Genomic DNA, 18,641 nt, shown 5'->3' with positions numbered 1-18,641 from the left:
CTTTGGGGCTTGGGGGAAGCTGAAACATCCCGTGGAAACCCACACAGGGAGAACATTCAAACTGCACACAGACAACGTCCGACTGAACCCCAACCACTGGATCTGTACGGTAACAGCATTATACTGCCTGATGGGCAAAGGTGCAGCATTGCTCTCAGCAATGAATCAGTGAACCTCCCAGCTCTTCTCAGCAAACAAAGTTTCACCAACCTTGGGACTGGCTGCACAAATTTAATATTGTGACACTTTACACCAAGGGAAGGATGAGAAGAGTTGGATGTATAAAGCTAAGCCCCAGGATTTCTGTGGGGAATAGGGGAGGTATGCAGTGGATGCACAAGGAATCACATGTTCTGTGCAGCGGAGATCCAGACCACACGGTCTCGTGCAAGCGTCCTGTCACCCACCCCCACCATCTTCCATCCTCACTCGTGTTTGTCACAGATATGTTCTCAACCAACCTTTGTTTTCCAACCACTCTTGCTAAATGGCTTTTTCTGAATTCTTATTGGGTTTATCGATGAAGATCCCCTGGTTATGTCCTTGGTTCTGGTCTAGCCGGCATGTGGAAACTGCCACTCCACATCCAGTTGATCAGACCCTTACCTTTCCTCATGGACCCATCAGCTTAATCCTGCTGTTCCCTTCCAGAGATTGTTTAATGCCTTGAAGAAAGGGTACTATCTTCCGTTCATTGCTGCTAAGTTGTTTATGACATCAAAATGAGTTTTGCAAATGTGAACAACTGACAAATTCACAGCCTCAAATAGTTGTGATCTCATAGGATTGATATTTGTATAAAAAAGATCAATAATTACAAAGTGATGATCCTTACTCTATTAAAGTTTATTTTACTTTTGATATTTATTATAAAATCAGCAAGTGCTTGTAACAGTTAAATGCCACACACAAGCCATTGAAGAACATGCATTACACTACCACAAGTTGCAAAGTTGGTGTAATTAGGTGAATAGAAGCAGGCTTGGGAGTGTATCCATGAAAGTGAGCAATGAGTGACAGATGACTATGAGGAGAATGTGTGCAATGATCAGCAGCCTGTTATTTAAGAGACTCTGTTACAGTGGCCACTGCGGGAGACGTACAGAATGACAGCGATGGAGTGACTGTAAATGCAAGGACTTAGAGCAGCTTTGCTACTATATCGACAGCTACGACAGTGGTGACCCTCTGGTCCTTGATTGTTTGTGGCAACACTGGTGTGACAGTTCGAGGAAGAGGGTGAGTGCACCCAGGAGCTTCTGAGAAATCAGTAGCTTCTCACTTTCCGGTCTGTAGGGAATGGGAAAAGAAGGAACTTATTAGTATAGACCAGCCTGAGTCACAACTGGAGAGCATCCCTTAACAGTTTGCAAGATCAGGTTTTGTTTAGCATCTGTTAATCATACTGATACTTTTTACAGGCAACCGTTAGTCTCGTGAGACCATGGATTTGCGCCTTGGAAGGTTTCCAGGGCGCAGGCCTGGGCAAGGTTGTATGGATGACCGGCAGTTGCCCATGCTGCAAGTCTCCCCTCTCCACGCTACCGATGTTGTCCAAGGGAAGGGCATTAGGACCCATACAGCTTGGCACCAGTGTCGTCACAGAGCAATGTGTGATTAAGTGCCCTGCTCAAGGACACACACGCTGCCTCAGCCAATGCTTGAACTAGCGACCTTCAAATCACTAGACCGACACCTTAACCATTTGGCCACGCACCAACACAATCGTATTGATACATGCACAGAAAAAAATAAAAACCAGAAGACAATCATAACTGTAAAATAAGCATTTACAATAGGTGGTGGGGGGAAGGGTGAGCGTGGAGAAAATGGCTGGATTGAAATCACGCAATGGAAAGGATTCCCGCAACAAAATTTGCCACTGAAATTTGAAAGGCAAAGATGGTGAAAAGAAAGAAAGAGTAGGTTGAAAGCATTGCAAAGGAGCAGTAAATGTTTTTTTTTCAGTTTGATATCAACTTGAATGAAGAAGTTTGAAAGGAAGCTGTTGAATCTGGATTACACTCATAGTTTACAGACTCTAACCTTCCTTCCATTCTACTTTAAATTTATTTCATCTGCTGAAGAAGATGTCATCCATGCTTCTATCAACGGGGTGGAAATCAAGACCCAGTGGTGATATTCAACTACCAAATGCGAGGTGCAAGCTCTGCAGGGTAAATTGATAATCCCACATGATACACCTCCCATCAGCAGCAATCTAGGGAATGGGGCAATATTTCAGTAGTTAATCAAGAAACCCTGTGGAAGGTCAACCTCAAGGAAATCCATTTCTGTTCATCTGCTTCTGTCAAATAAAAAAGTTTCAAAATTGCAGTAAAGACTCTGGCCTGCTCATCAAGGGACTTGGGGCAGCCCTTGAGATAGCTTGGTTCCCTGGCTGTAATGAGGCAGCCAGACCAGACTGGTATTTACACAGCCAAGGTGGTCTTCAACTCTGCTGCACGAAGGCAGATTCAGAATTCAGAAAATCATGACTAGTTGTCAATTTTCTACCTACAGCATTTCCATGATAAGTTACTTTTCAATTAGGGTATGTTTCTTTGGTACACTAACTTTATTGCAGAGAACAATACACTGATGGAACTAATTTCAAACAAGTAGTATTTTATAGAGTTTGGCCAATGTTGAGTGGTTGACTCAGGTTCACTGATATGGATTACACTATTGTCTAAAACACCTAAAAATTGTAATGTTATCAGGCATTAAAATGTAACTTCAAGCCTTTCTCTGCATCATACTGTGTCATCTCACAATTAGCCGAGTAAACAAAACGGTTAAGGTCAAAGTGGAAAAGGATTGTGTTTTAAAGAATAAAACTGGCTTATGTAAGAACTGAGAGGAAAGGGAATGTTTCAGGATTGAGGAAGGGCTGGGGAAGAAGGGTGAACCAAGGTCTTTTTCATGTACAAAACAGTACCTCTTCAGTTGCCTCTGTAGCTTCCACCAGGGGCTCCACGGAGGTCTGTTCTCCCTCAGGCACCTGTTCTGCTGGGATTTCTCTACCATGTTCATCCTAGTAAAATAGTCAGAGATGCACCATCAGCCATTTTTGCAGAGGAAGAAAATAACTCAGCAGGTCTCACCTGGGGTCTTCACAAGATGATGAGGTTCTGAAGGAAGCGCTCATTTAAAAGCTTTGCAATGTTAAACCATGATTTTATAAGAATCCATGCAGCAGTAGCAGATGACTAACCTTTAATATTATAATAGGCAATATCTATCCTGTTAGTTTTACACCAGACACAAGTTCAGGAGAACAGAATGAATGAGAAAGAGCATATCTAGAGAGGGACTGGGTGGTACAATGACTCATAAGTTATACCATTTCCAAAAGAATTGCAGGCTGTGAAAGGTCAGGCAATTTTTAAATTAATTATGTGGTATTTTGTCATGGTGAATGGGGGAAAGATTATCAATATTCCCTGAATGCTCCTTCAGCCATGGAAACTTCCTCTCAAATCTCTCCTCATAACTACAGCTAACAATGCTCTTTGTGTTGGTGCATTGCGGAGTCTGAATAAAGGCAAACTAGGAGGTTTTGAAGTATTTTCTCTTTGACGGACATTAGGAATGAATTCTTCAATCAACCACACCACCAGAAACAGGTAACTAGTCACTGAGCTATCGTAGAACATTGTTGCATGAAAAATGACTCTCATGTTTGTTACAAAGCAAATTGCACTTCAAAATAATATGTTCAACATAAGCCTTTTTGCCTTCGCCTTATGTATATCTTTATATCAATTCTAGTGTTTCCTTCTGCTTTGTACAAAAATGATATGCAAATTCATACTTATTTTCAACAGGACACAAACCCACAATTAAGAGAGACCAAAGTAAAGATGTGCCCAATAGTATCCATGGGGATTAATCCCCTTTTATGGGTGATCAATCATTTTGTTAACAAACCAGTGGGTGTGTTGCCTTGTGACTCAATCAATCCATAGTGAACTCATCTGAGAATAGAAAACATCCACATTTCTACCTCTGAGCTCGACTTGCTAAAAAATATGAGCAGACACTGTGGCTGTGAAACAGTGAGGAATTTCCAGTCAATAATCCAGAGTTATATATAACACAGTTGTGATTGTGTCAACTCTTTGCTACAACTTTCAAACTTCAATCTTTGTTCTTGTTTTCTTCCAACCTCTTCAAATATTAATCCATTTTTTAAAAAAAAATGTAAGCACTATATTTTCTGTCTCAACCATTCACCCTGGCAAATGGATCAAAATTTCAACAAAACTTTGTGCAAATTTTCTTACAAAGTTAAAAGAGGCAATTTAGCCCATCAAATCTATCTCTCAAAGCAGTTCCATCCTTCAACTAATTTTCCCTGTAACCTGTTCTCCTCACATTCCCAACACCTCCTCTTGAAATCTACCACTCATCTTCACACCACAGCAACTTATAGCAAACAATTCACGCCCAGCCGACACATCTTTGGGATGGAGAAGGAAACTGGCACATGCAGAGGAAACACACACAGTCCCAGAGAGAATCTGCAAACTCCACATTGACAGCAACTGGAGGCCAGGATGAAGCTTGGATCTCTGGAGCTTTGAGGCAGTGGCTTTATCAGCTGTGCTGCTGCGTTGTCTGTATTTCCAGACTTCCTGCTCGCTGCTACTTACCAGATAAAACCACCGATCCCTTATCATTGAGTCCCAAATGGTGTACAAATTTTCCCCACATTCACTGTGAAAGAAATCCTTCATAATTAATAGAAAATACAGCTGTTTGATTCTCTCTTCATCTTCTCTTCCTTGAAATGGTCCAAACACAAGAACATTAGAAGTTGAGAGGGTTGAGAGCTTCAAGTTCCTAGGAGTGGACATCACCAATACCCTGTGCTAGTTGAACCATGTAGATGCCATGGTCAAGAAATGTCACTAGTCCTTTTTCTACCTCAGGAGACTAAAGAAATTTCACATGTCCCCCTTGACACTCACCAAATTTTATAGATGCAACATTGAAAACATCCTATTTGGATGCATCACAGTTTGGTATGACAAACGCTCTGTCCGTGACAACAGGAAATTGCAGAGGGTTGTGGACATTGGTCAGTATATCACAGAAATCAATAAGGCATTTGATAAGGTTCCCCATGCAAGGCTCCTTCAGAAAGTAAGGAGGCATGAGATCCAAGGAGACCTTGCTTTGTGGATCCCAAATTGGCCTGCCCACTGAAGTGGTTGTAGATGGTTCATATTCTGCATGGAGGTCGGTGACCAGTGGTGTTCCACAGGGATCTGTTCTGGGACCCCTCCTCTTTGTGATTTTTATAAATGACCTAGATGAAGAAATAGAAGAGTGGGTTAGTATGTTTGCTGATGACACAAAAGTTGGCGGTGTTGTGGATAGTCTGGAGGGTTGTCCAAGGTTACAGCAGGACATCAATAGGATGCAGAAATGGGCTGAGAAGTGGCAGATGGACTTCAACCCAGATTAGTGTGAAGTGGTTCACTTTGGTAGGTCCAATTTAAAGATATAATACAATATAAATGGTAAGACTCCTGGCAGTGTGGAGGATCTGAGAGATCTTGGGGTCCATGTCGATAGGACACTCAAAGCTGCTGCGCAGCTTGACAGTGTTGTTAAAAAGGCGTGTGGTGTGTTGGCATTCATCAACTGTGGGATTGAGTTCAAGAGCCGTGAGGTAATGTTACAGCTATATAAGACCCCACTTGGAGTACTGTGTTCAGTTCTGGTCACCTCACTACAGGAAGGATGTGGATACTATAGAGAAAGTGCAGAGGAGATTTACAAGGATGTTGCCTGGATTGGAGAGCGTACCTTATGAGAAAAGATTGAGTGTACTTGGCCTTTTCTCCTTGGAGCGACGGAGGATGAAAGGTGAGCTGATAGGTGTGTATAAGATGATGAGGGGCATTGATCGTGTGGATAGCCTGAGGCTTTTCCCCAGGGCTGAAATGGCTAACACAAGGGGACATAGTTTTAAGGTGCTTGGAAATAGGTACCAGGGGGATATCAAGGGTAATTTTTTCACACAGAAGAGTGGTGGGTGTGTGGAATGCACTGCCGGTGGTGGTGGTGGAAACACATACAATAGGGTCTTTTAAGAGCCTCTTAGATAGGTACATGAAACTTAGAAAAATAGAGGGTTATGCGCCAGGGAAATTCTAGGCAGTCTCTAGAGTAGGTTACATTGTTGGCACAACATTGTGGGCCAAAGGGCCTGTAATGTGCTGTAAATTTCTATGTTCTGTGTTCTATAACCAGTCTCCTCTCCATGGACTTTGTCTACACTTCTCACTGTTTTGGTAAAATAGCTGACATAATCAAACATCCCATCCACCCCTGACATTCTCCTTTCTCCCCCCCTTCTACCAGGTAGAAGATCAAAGAACCTTGAAGTATGTATGACCAGGTTCAAGGACAGCTTTGAATGGTCCGCAGTACAGTATGATGGATTCTTGATAGTCTACCACAGTATGACCTTGCATCATATTGCTTACTTGCATTGCACTCTCTCTGTAACTATAACACTTTATTCTGCAGTTTGCAATTTGTGATAAGGATTACATACTTAATGCATTATAAATCACCACAAGCCACTTGACATTAACCCTTCAGAAGTAGATGATAGTCTTCTAGAAAGCGATTTGCACCACAAATGAGATTTGTATTCATTGGACAATGTTAGTAATGGACTTGAATGGCACAAGCAGAATTTTAATTATAAGATTTGCATTCTTACAGTGACTCAGAGGATCAGAAAGGCAATAATTGATGTTACATTTCTGAAGTCCATAAACTCTCTTGAGCTTTTTAATGCTTTTTTAAATAATACTTTTTTTAAAATCTTACTCTCATTCTTTCTCTATATCTCTTTGGAACATAATTTGACAATGATTCTTCCCTATTTTCTGACTGTCCTTTCAATGTACATTTTTGGTCTACACTTCCTGCTCAAAAATCAATATTTTTGGGTGGTGTTTGTTAAGAAATGACACCATCTCGGTCACTACTACGTGCTCAAGGGCATTTAGGACTGGCCTTCCCAGCGATGCCAGGATCCCAATAATGAATGGAAGATAAGATCCCACTGCCTCTACTCTTCCTGGGAGAAGATTTCCTCTGCCGAGTTCTGAGCAAATGTTGCAATCAGTTCAGAGGGCAATGGGGAAAATTCATTCACAGCCTCTCGCTCTTTCCTCACTGAGATATTTGTAGAAACACGCAATACTGAAATGGCAGTTTTGGCCCACTGCATCTGTGCTGTGATTGCCTGTCTACACTGATCACATTGCATGCATTAGGCTATGCCTTTCCCATCCAAGAACACACTCATACAATCAATGTGCCCAGTTCAGCTGAGCTCCTGTGGGGCTTCTTACGTGTTATAGGTGCTCAAAAGGTGTGTTGGTGCTGTGGTTAAGGGATACCCTGCTCACTAGGCATGTGCCTTTGTCAGGTAAATTTCACACCCAGGTCAAAGTTTCTGGGCTAAAATAAATATTAATTAATTGCTGTTAAAAGGTAACTGCAAGAGCCAATTTGTTCAAAGCAATTCACAAAGTTATTTCTCAGCTGAATAACAGAGACGTCCGGAGGGAAAACCCTCTTCACTTCCTCAGCCAACATCAGCAGATCCTCTACACGTCACCGAGGGGGCAAAATGGCTTGATGCTTTGGAACTAAAATGAATTCAAAATCCAGCCCAGAGTGCCAGCTTTCACACTGCACTTCAGCTTGCTATTCTCAGCTATTTTAAGAAGTGAATACGTCAGTTACTGCTCAGACCAACCTGTTCCAGCTGCTGATGCCACGCAGTACTTTTCACTCGACAAACTTGCAAACCTGACACCTTCTCCTCAGCATCAACGCGCCAGTAGTTAACGGGACATGCATGCAGGGTGGAGCAGCCACAACACTCTCACATCTGCATTGCAGTAAACTTCCGCCTGCGCTGTACTGTAGAAAGGAGACATGCTAAATAATGCAGAGCATGCAAGAGGAGAAGCTACATCTCCTTCCTGGGATAGAGTGTGGAGATTGGTCTTACAACAGAATTAAAGCATGGCTGAGTGAAACAGCAACCGTGCTCTACCTCTGTCCCCTCCTGGCCAATGCAACACACCATCATGAAGCATTATCTGTAATCCAGCTTATTTTGCCAGTCATTCACTGATGATTGATGACAGAGGCTCTGGGACCAATGTAGAGCCCAGTTGAAGGTTGTGAGGGGATTGTGTGCAAGCCAGGGTCTTGTTGAACAGTGTGGTCCATGGAGAAGATGTGCTAGTTTTGGTGGGACTCTATGTAACAGTCACTTTTCTCCTTTTCAGTGAGCAGAGGAGACATCATGTTTAAGATCATGTTATTTACTTTATGGTCCATGTATTAAACTGCGGATCTTAGAAGTATTTTCCTATGATGTCAAAGGAATCCATTCAGCCCCTCAAGTCTATGCTAGCCCTCACCAATTCTAAGCAACCTATCCTCTCACAGATGTCCATCAACTTTCCTGATTCTCATACCTTCCACCTACTTTCAGCTTGAGCCAAATTTGGGAACTGCTGGCTGTGCCTGACAAACTGCCCTCTTGTTGCTGTACATATTGTGCCGTCCCTCAACAGGAACAGACAGGGGCAGCGAGACTAGCAGCAGGATAAGGAAGAATTCCACCCGCCATCCCGGAAACCTGCCTACAGCAAACCTTCACTGTTCTGGAGTGTGCAGCAGGATCGACAGACTGGGCCACACAGGCTGATGGAAATGTATCCATCAAACACGTTAAAATTCAGAGTACGCACCCCTTTACTGCCACGATGAGGTTGCTCTCAGGTTGGAGGAGCAACACCTCATATTCCATTTGGGTAGCCTTCAACCTGACTGTACGAACATCGATTTCTCAAACCTCTGGTAATTTGTGCCCCCTCCCTCTCTCCTCTTCCATTCCTCATTCGACTTCACACCTGCCAGCTTATACTCCTTCCCCCTTCCCCCCACCACCTTCCTCCTCCTTTTCCATTCTTGTGCCTGCTTGAAACTTCCGGCTGTTTATTCCTCTCCACAGATGCTGTCTGAACTGCTGAATTCCTCCAGCATTTTGTGTGCGTTGCTTTGGATCTGCAGAATCTCTTGTGCTTCTAATTAAAATTCACCCACTTTTTAATTAAAACAAATCACAATGTATGAAGTAGAAATAAGTTAACTCCTGTGCTGTATAAAACAGATGTTGATATTTGTTTTCCTCTATGAATTGTTACTTCACACTAGGACTGTCTCCAAACTGGTGTCATCTCTAGTAGAGGGTTGAGGGTTGGGTTAATTCACTGAACTGATACTTGTAGTGGAGAATGGGACATGGAAGAGCTGAGAGTGAATCTCACCAGCTGTAGTATCGCTGACAGGTGAATCTCCCTTACATAAAGCTTTCTTTGTATGAGTCAAAGGTGGAGGCATTGATGCAATCACACAGAAGGCCAGTGGCTATATTTTATTAGGAGCCTGAGGAGATTTGGTATGTCACCAAAGGCTCTAGCAAATTTGTACAGATATACCATGGAGGACATTTTGACTGGTTGCATCACTGCCTAGTCTGGAGGCTTCAATGTACAGGGTCAAAAGAGGCTGCATAAGGTTGTAGACTTAGCCAGCTCCACCAGGAGTACAAGCCTCCCACCATCTTCAAACGGTGGTGCCTCATCGTGGTGGAATCCATCATTGGGGATCACCTGGAACATTCCCCCTTCTTTTTATGACTATCAACGCAGAGGTACAGGAGCCTGAAGACCCACACTCAATGTTTTAGAAATAGCTTCTTCCCCTCAGCCATCAGATTTTGGAATGGTCCATGAACCAACCCACAAATACAACTTTGCTGTTCCTCCTTTGCGCTATTTATTTGCTTATTTATTTAATTTTGAGACTTAATGCTAATTTTTCATGTCTTGCACTGATTTGCTGCCAGAAACAACACATTTCACAACATATGTCAGTGACCTGATTCTGATTAACTAGGTCAATTGAAGATAATAATTGGCACTTGACTAAGTTTTACGGCCCAGTGTCAATCACTTGCTATCTCTGCCTCTTCCCCACACTTTCCTGATTCTTGACCGTTGCCTTTTAAAAATAGAAGTTTTATTGGTTTCTGCTGCCTCCCAGATTGTTGTTTGGGATTCCAAAGCCTAGCAACTCTCCGTGCACAAAACTGGCCACATTTCTTCCTTTCATGCTGACCTACTTAACTTTGGCTGAAACGCCATTCTCATTTGTCTGCTTAACCATCTCAGGTCAAGAGGGATGAATCCCTAGTCTCCAGCCTCTAGTGTCTTATGATTCTCTTTTGTCTTCTTGTCAAACCGTGAAGACTCAGAATTAGATTTTTCTGGTCTCCCTTACAGGTTAGACTGGTTGAGCTGTTGAACAGAAGAGAAGTACACATTGGTACCCTGTTTTCTGCCATACCCAATACCCTGATTCATAAATACCGATAGGATGGAACGTAAAATAGACAACTTCACTGATACCTTATGATCTCCAAGGGTTCTTCCTGATCATATTTAGCTTGGTCAGCATCCTTACATTGCTCTGTGATATTATCCGAGCTCCTTGTGCAGCCTTCTGGAGCACATTCTCCTTCTTTCTCTGCACTGATTTACTCACTTCTCTCCTACATTCACTTACACACTGTTTTGCACCGATAACTTTGACCACTGCGGGAACTATACTGAAATAGTTTACCAAAAGCCATAGCAAATAGATTTTTGCTACTCATTGGATTAGATTTAAGGGGAGTTGGGTTTGTGAAGAGGTGGAGCGTTGTTTGACAAGGCTGTGCAAAGCAAAGTGAAAGTAATTGATTGTCTTTTTTTCTCTCTGTTTCAGTGAGACTGAATACCCTCCTTCCAATGTTCTCCTCAGCCCATTGCAAATTACAAATGTTGACCCAGTCACAATACAGTTCCGCTTGCCTTTCAGAGCCGCTGAATAGATTCTATTGATAAAACCCAGTTATCTTGCAAAGAAAATCTTAGCTCCATAGGACAGCACACAGTTATTTCAGTGTACAAAGCCTTTGCTGCTTGTTTGGGTATGATTGTACCAGTGTCTATGTGTCTATTGGCAATAGTTGTAGTTGGTGTTTATCAGACGGCAGAAGGTTGAGTTAAAATTTCACTTGGTGCAATGAGAATTTGTGAATTGTGAATGATCCAGAATTAATAAGATTTTCCAGTTACAAGTAACTAAAATGATCATAAAGATCAAGTTATTTCCCTAATGTCCTTAAGGGAAGGGAGAACTTGCTCTTACTTAGCCTGATGTCCATGTGACCCCAGTTTACATATAATTGCCTCTGAATAAGGCACAATGTAACCAAACCCACTGCATTGCAATTTCAGAAGGCTCAACTATCAATGTCACAGGTTGACCAGCCACGAGCATTACATCTCAGACAAGTTAGTGAGGCCTCCATTACAAGAACTTTTTTTAAAGTCCTTGCTGTTATTACTATTTAATTAAAGAATTATTATGGAGGAAGAAGGCAGTGCAGAACCATGCCCAGGATTCAAAGTACAGGGCTTTCGTCCTAAATACAGGGCTCTCAGTCTCACCAATTTCACCACCCCAGAGGCCGCTGCCACATTCTCCACTCCTTCCATCGTCTTGTTGGCCACTGTGTTGACTCCAGCTACCATTGCACCTCCAACCATGTTGGCCTGCTCCTTGGTTTTCTCAGCCACTGCCAACCAAATAAGAAACATGTCTCAAAACACAGGGCCCAGGCAAACTGAGGCTATCTGCTTCCGTTTGTTCGGATGTTATCGGTTACCTGTGTTCACACTTTGTACAACACCTTCCTTTGTTTTGGTGCCTGTTTTGGAAGAAAGAGAAAAAGAAATCAAAATTAAACTGGTGCAAGTCGGCAACTTTGGAGGGAGACAAAATGGGAAGTCATCACACATCCTGAAATACTCCGATATTATTCCAATCTACTCACCATGATCTGCTGTCTTTTGATGAGGGGTTACTAGTTGTCCCAATCACTGTCACATTCCATCAACAGTGGGCACGTGGATGAGGTATCAGAAACGCAGCCAATGTTCAGTAGTGATAACAAGTTACCTTCATCCTGTGGCTCTCTCTCATCCATAAGCTCATAATCACAGGGCACAACAGCTTCTTTTACTGCCTTCTGCTTCAAGTAGCCAAGCTATTCCCCAGCTAATTATGTAGAACTGGGAGCAAACTTGCAATGTCAGTGGCATGAAATTGAAAAGTAATAAAAACTACAAAAAATCTGAAATCAAAACCAAAAATGCTGGAATTACTCAGCAGGACGGTGACATCCAAATGACCTTTCTGGGTGTGCTTCAGATCTAATGCTTCAAACGTAATATTTTACTTCCTTACCAATTCCTTATGACAAAAGATCATCTACTTGAAATATTGACTCTGTTTCTACCTCTACAAATGTTGCATGACATGCTGAGTGTTTCCAGTAATATGTTTACATCATGTTGTCCTGTATTTCTCTGCACCAGACATATTGGAACTTTCTAGACAAGGGGTTACTGTTCCATCCCTTAATAAGATGTAGCTGCACTCCCACCAAATCCAATCAATAAATACATTGATGCTATGCAATACCGGAAATGCAACAAACTAAAAAAACTCTGGATCAAAAGGGTGGGTCTTTGAATAGTTTTACTACAGAGCACCCAATGTTCACATCTCAGTCCTCCCTTGTATTGTTGAATGGGATGATACGTCACACACTGGAGCAGTAACATCCAGTTGCTTTTCTCAGTCGTCCATTAACCTGCCTGGTACAGAGCTACCCTTTTAGCCCCTAGTTGTGGTAAATTCCAGATTCCTTGAGGTATACCACAGCAATCCTGACACCTTCCTACTTTACCAGTAAAGCTTCACTGTGACATAAATCCTTTTTTCCTTTGGCATTGTAACCAATCAAAGATCACTTGTTAATTATCCCTAACACTTTGAATTGGATGTTGGAATGAAGAAAAGGGGATGAAAGATCTAAGTAAAATGTGTTTTTGGTAAAATAGGATACAAAAAAGTGAGTTTACATAAACAGGATACAAAAGTGAATTGCTACAGATTTACAGGATTTGAAAAATGTAAGCTTTTTTTTGGCATGAACTCTGCTCAGATGTAAAATTGTTGCTATTTCTGTCATTTTATTACAAAAAATGTATGAGATCACACTGTACGATTTCTATACTTGCAATAACTATTGTCCAGCAGCACAACCAGGGAATCCAAGGGTTAAAGGGTGGATTGATTGGAGGAATCCAAGGTATAGATTCAGTCGGTAACCTTCAGGGACTGGTCAGAGAGGAGTAAAGCTTCCAATGTGGTGACAATAATGGGGCTCAGACCAGGACTGCCTCATCCTCATTCAAGTGATCCCAGTCTGGAGGGGTACCTGAGTGTTGCCATCACCTCCTATCTGCAGTCCAGCATGGGCCACTTGACTGTGTCCTGGGACAGAATTCATGACTGGCCGTTTCCTCATCCTTAACCTTGGGGTCTCTTGTTATAAATATCTCAACAGCACAGAAGGACAGCATCAGTCCCCTGAGCCCAAGGCAGTCCTCTAAGTGGATTCCTCTACACTCTTTGTCCTGCTGATGCCTAATGAAATTATTAATTGGGTCCAATTCCATTAACCTCATCCCAGTCATGACCAAGCAACTCCCTCCCCCAGCACACTAAACCAGTAAATCAACACCTCCATTTGCAGCAGGAGCACTGGATTACTGGATCCTTGCTTAGGCAGGAGCTGGAGCAAACGTTTCCTCAGCTAAACATCTGGCTATTGCAACATCCGCTGCAATTAGCTACAACCGAAAATTTTTATACTGCAGATCCTGGAAATCTTTTCTTAGATGCGGTCTGTTGTGCATTTAATTGCAGCTGTTTTGTGTCCATTGACCTGTATCAGCTCCTGGCTCTTAATGCCTTCACTTTGAAATTTAACCCTTTATGGGCCAGCCCTCCCTGTCTCAGTGGCACACATCTCTAACTCCAGCGCTCCTGATGAGGCTGTTGGTTTAATGCCGGTGCTTCCATGAGCTGATGCTGCAGACCATCAATGCCTCAGGGATATAGTTCTCGGTTTACAACTTCCTGTCCCGGCATCTTGATAGTGGAAGACAATTCATTGAAAAAGGCCACCCATCTTTCAAAGAATCATACCCCCACCCACGTCAACATCACACTGACCTGTCAATCAACCCTACCTGTCAATCGCATTCCACCTCATCAATCATGCCCCACCTGTCAATCACAACTTACCCATCAATCAAACTGCGTATTTCAATCACGCCCCACCTGTCAGCCCTGATGCTAACAGCAACTCATTCCCCGCTCCCCACATAATGTGATCCCACCCTTCCCGCCTCTCTCGCTTCATCGACTTCCCCCCGGCGCGGTTGGGACATCCAGCCCGCGCCGCACGCAACTCGGTACGGGTCTCTTCCAGCTGGGGGACTGCCTGTATCCCGCCCTGCCAATCTCTGTGAACATTCCCGTTTCGGTGGCTTAGTATTGTGTTCGCCAGGTGGCCGGGTAACGGCAGCTCCTCACCCACGGGGTGGATGTAACGTGGTGCGGGGTGGTAGGGCGATGAACCGGGTCCAGCGGTGGGTGGGCATGAGCCGGTTTAGAGTGACTGCAATCAGGCGGCGAGGGCGAAGACAACGGATACAGGCGGGGTGTTAATTCCGGGGGCAAAAAAACCCTCGAATGTTGGAATTATATTCGGGATCGGTAGAACTGAGTTGCAGGAAGCTGAAGTGTCGGGATGGGAAGAGGGTGTACTGGGAGAGAGGTGCGACAGGTCCGGAGGCTACCACGACCTCGTGTGGGGCGACCTGCTGTCTGGGACTTGAGGACCAGACTCTCCAGATACCGGGGCTCGGGGTCCGTTTGCAGGTCTCAGGAGATAATGTCGGGATGGGCGGGAAAGCAGATACAGGCGGGTTTCCGTCTGATGATGACGCAGGTATGAGACGGGCGATCAGGTGCGGGCTGAAGGTTATCAGCCTGCGGGTTCAGCCCGGAGAGTGAGCGGGCAAAGGACGGTGGGTGGGTGGCTGGGAATGGAAAAACCAAAGGTAAAGCTTTGGTCTTCCCAGTACTAAGTTGATCCAGGATACCAGACGTCCCGTGGATGAGCTCAGTTTTGAGTTAACTTGCAAAGAGAATCCATGCAGCTTTTCTACCCCCTATGCTGGGCATCTGACCCTGTGAGATCGGTCACCTTCCGCACTGGAAGCGCCACCCAGTCTCCGTTAGCCCTCACCCTCCCACCAGTTTAACCCAATTCCACAAGCGTCCAAAAGTGCAGCGGCGGGGGAGGGGGAGTGCGCCGGATGACCCCCGGGAACTTAAGTCCCCACCACCCCACCAGCTCTATGATGCCTCAGAGGTCACTTCTGCAGAGCAGCCCCTCCCTTCCCGGGCACCGCCCATTGCACCATTTCAGGCTGGACCGTGGATGGGACGGGGAGTGAGGTTCTGCGCCGTTTTATTAGGGTTCAAGCTCGCTGTCCGGGTCCCCCCCCCAGAGAGATAACCCGGTATGGGGGGGGGGGGTGTTCTGGGTTCAGATGGATTCGAGGAGGGGAGGAGGGTGGGGTGGTGGGCTCGGGGGATCTGGCGAGTTGGGGAGAAAGTGAACTAGTGGAGAACAAACTGGGGCGCAAAGGGGGAACAGATCAGTGCCTCTGGTGTCATGGTATCTCGAGGGGAATGCAAATGAAATTGAATAATCTTCAACCTAGTGAAACCTACACAGGTCAAGGTCACGGTCACTGCAGCGGGGGAAAGCGAGGGGGTTTGCCCCACCTCACCTTGCTGTGGTCCTCAAGGTATCCCCTCGCTCACCGCAGACCCCCCCCGAAGTGAGATATGCCTAGTTTCGGGGATCCGGCTACGGCACCCTTACCTACATACATAACCCCTTCTTTCGTCCTCTCCGCTGCATCTTGCACTCCTTGCTTGGTTTTCTCCGCCGCGGCCACCACTCCCTCCTTGGCGAAGGAAAAACCCTTTTTCAGAACATCCATAGCGTGTGAAGGAGTGAACGGGAGCTGCGAGTACTCTTGTGAGGAGAATCCCTTTCCGCTGCTCCTTGGCACCAGCTCCGATACCGGTCTCTGCAACTGAATGCTGACTCTCGCTGCCCTGCAGCCCTATTTATGATGTGACTTGTGGCTGCTGCGCGCAGCTCCTATGAATACTCGCTGCTGCAATATTAATGACATTGATCTGGGAGGGAGAACGGTGGACTGAACATCTTGCCTGGACGGGTTCCAGGGAGACAAGAGCTAAGAATCTCTGCAACCCAACGCAGCAAAGGTCTGTAGGCATATTGCAGGAACAGAAGCCTCCGATAAACACCTGCCCAGCCCTCGAAACACAAATTCCCGCGTGTGGCCGTCTGTTTAAGATGTAAATATCCCGATCCAGCTGGAGTGGAACTGGATCATCAGATGCAACGGAGTGCATTCTATGCTAAAACTATATTGAGAGAGTGACTCAGCTGGATAGAGAGAATGGACGCTTATGAATATTGCTAATAAAGGAATCCCACCACGATGTGATAATCTGCCCTCCTGAAAGTGGGGTCGCAGTTGTGTAATCTTGTTCTGTAACGGCATCAGGGTAGATGTGCGGCCTCGGAAAAAGGGGCTGCCTCATTGCAATCCCCTGGGAACCTTTGTTACTTGGGTTGGAGGACTTTAGTTATGAGGAGGCATTGGATAGGCTAGGCTGGTTTTTCTTGGAGTGAAGGGGGTTGAGGAGATATATCAGATTATGAGAAGCATAGATGGTTTAGAGAGTTGGTGCATGGCCAAGTGGTTAAGGCGTTGGGCTAGTGATCTGAAGGTCGCTAGTTCGAGCCTCAGCTGAGGCAGCATCTTGTGTCCTTGAGCAAGGCACCTAACCACACATTGCTCTGCGACCACACCAGTGCCAAGCTGTATCAGCCCTAGAGCCCTTCCCTTGGACAACATCGGTGGCGTGGAGAGGGGAGACTTGCAGCATGGGCAACTGCCGGTCGTCCATACAACTTTGCCCAGGCCCGCACCCTGGAAACTTTCCAAGGCACAAATCCATGGTCTCACAAGACTAATGGATGCCTATATATATAGGTGGTTTAGACAGGTGGCTGGGTGGAGATAGGCCTCTACCAAAGGAGGTGTAAGGTGCTCCTTCCCTCTGCTAGCCCACAGGTCACCCTTGTGCAAGGTGTATCACCTGCTTAGCCCCACCCCACCACCCCATGGGAGCAGGTGGTGGATGGTCATATGAGCTACTGGTGCATATTACTGCTCCTGGTTATGTGCCCACTAACAGTAGGCAGACAGTCTCTGAAGGGTATTCATAATGACTGCGATCACCTGTCTTGTAAAGACACTGCCCAGAAGGTAGTGGCAAACCACTTCTGAAGAAAAAATTGCCAAGAACAATCATAGGCAGGGGTCCATGATCGCCCACCTCATATGACACAGCACATAATGATGACGATGAGATAGGATAGATTGTTATGATGATTTCCATTGGAGAGGGTAACGAAGCAGATTAGTTTCCGTGTGAGAGGAAGAGTTTTAAAAGTGATTTGAGAGGAAGGTTGTTTAGAGAGATTGGCTGATATCTAGAACATCCTGCCAGAGGAAGTGTTGGAGTCAGATACAGTTACTGCATTTAAGAGGCAATTTGACAGGCACATGAATAAACAAGGAGTCGAGGGATACAGGCATAATGTGGACAAATGGGAATAGTGTTGTTGGATTCTGATGTTTTCGTGATCCAAGTATTCTTCGGAAATCAAGAATGAGGCATAAAACTTCTTGCTTACAATCATTTTATTAAGTGTTACAAAAGCAAAGAAGAGGGAAGAAAAATGCAGGATGAGAATCAAATGAAAGGAAGACTAAAATTCATGTGGTCTTTTCCTGTCACAGCACTGATAACAGAAATTCCAACAGGTAGGTTTGACTAGGTTGAAGGATACTCAGTGCCAAGTAGATCCCTCTCAAGATATGAGGAACATTTGTCCGCTCTTGGACTGTATTCCTTGGAGTTTAGAAGAATGAGGGGAGACCTCATAGAAACATTTCAAATGTTGAAAGGCATGGACAGAGTGGATGTGGCAAAGTTGTTTCCCATGATGGGGGAATCTAGTACGAGAGGGCATGACTTAAGGATTCAAGGGCGCCCATTCAGAACAGAAATGTGAAGAAATTTTTTTAGTCAGGGGGTGGTGAATCTATGGAATTTGTTGCCACAGGCAGCAGTAGAGGCCAAGTCATTGGGTGTATTTAAGGCAGAGATTGATAGGTATCTGAGTAGCCAGGGCATCAAAGGTTATGGTGAGAAGGCGGGGGAGTGGGACTAAATAGGAGAATGGATCAGCCTATGATAAAATGGCGGAGCAGATTCAATGGGCCGAATGGTCTACTTCTGCTCCTTTGTCTTATGGTCTTATGGTCTTATGGTCTAAGATCATTTAAGACCAGAGGGCACAGCCTCAGAATAGAGGGGCATCCATTTAGAATGGAGATGAAGAGGAACTTCTTTAGCCAGAGAGTGATGAATCTGTGAAA

General features: G+C 44.7%; 1 protein-coding gene across 1 annotated transcript; it reads right to left on the bottom strand.

The window, feature by feature from the left end:
• Positions 1-836: 836 nt before the first annotated feature.
• sncga (synuclein, gamma a) lies at positions 837-16,186 on the bottom strand. Its single transcript, XM_072281996.1, has 5 exons — positions 15,977-16,186; positions 11,831-11,872; positions 11,613-11,740; positions 2,942-3,037; positions 837-1,290 (listed from the first exon to the last, which is right to left on the bottom strand). Exons 1-5 carry the CDS (start codon positions 16,095-16,097, stop codon positions 1,279-1,281), a joined length of 399 nt encoding a protein of 132 aa, XP_072138097.1. The 5' UTR covers positions 16,098-16,186; the 3' UTR covers positions 837-1,278.
• Positions 16,187-18,641: the final 2,455 nt, after the last annotated feature.

This window comes from Mobula birostris, chromosome 18, assembly GCF_030028105.1.
Source record: "Mobula birostris isolate sMobBir1 chromosome 18, sMobBir1.hap1, whole genome shotgun sequence".
NCBI classification, from domain to species: domain Eukaryota; kingdom Metazoa; phylum Chordata; class Chondrichthyes; order Myliobatiformes; family Myliobatidae; genus Mobula; species Mobula birostris.
Note: the sequence above shows the minus strand (reverse complement) of the source record. Positions and strands in the feature narration are given on the sequence as shown.

What these genes read in the sequence shown, in the direction of transcription:
- sncga (XM_072281996.1), bottom strand. Translation starts at nt 16,097, where the DNA reads ATGGATGTTCTGAAAAAGGGTTTTTCCTTCGCCAAGGAGGGAGTGGTG. An exon ending in TGTACAAAGTGTGAACACAG is followed by an intron (nt 11,741 to 11,830) that starts GTAACCGATAAC and finishes TTTGGTTGGCAG; the next exon opens with TGGCTGAGAAAACCAAGGAG. An exon ending in CCTCTGGGGTGGTGAAATTG is followed by an intron (nt 3,038 to 11,612) that starts GTGAGACTGAGA and finishes CTATTTTACTAG; the next exon opens with GATGAACATGGTAGAGAAAT.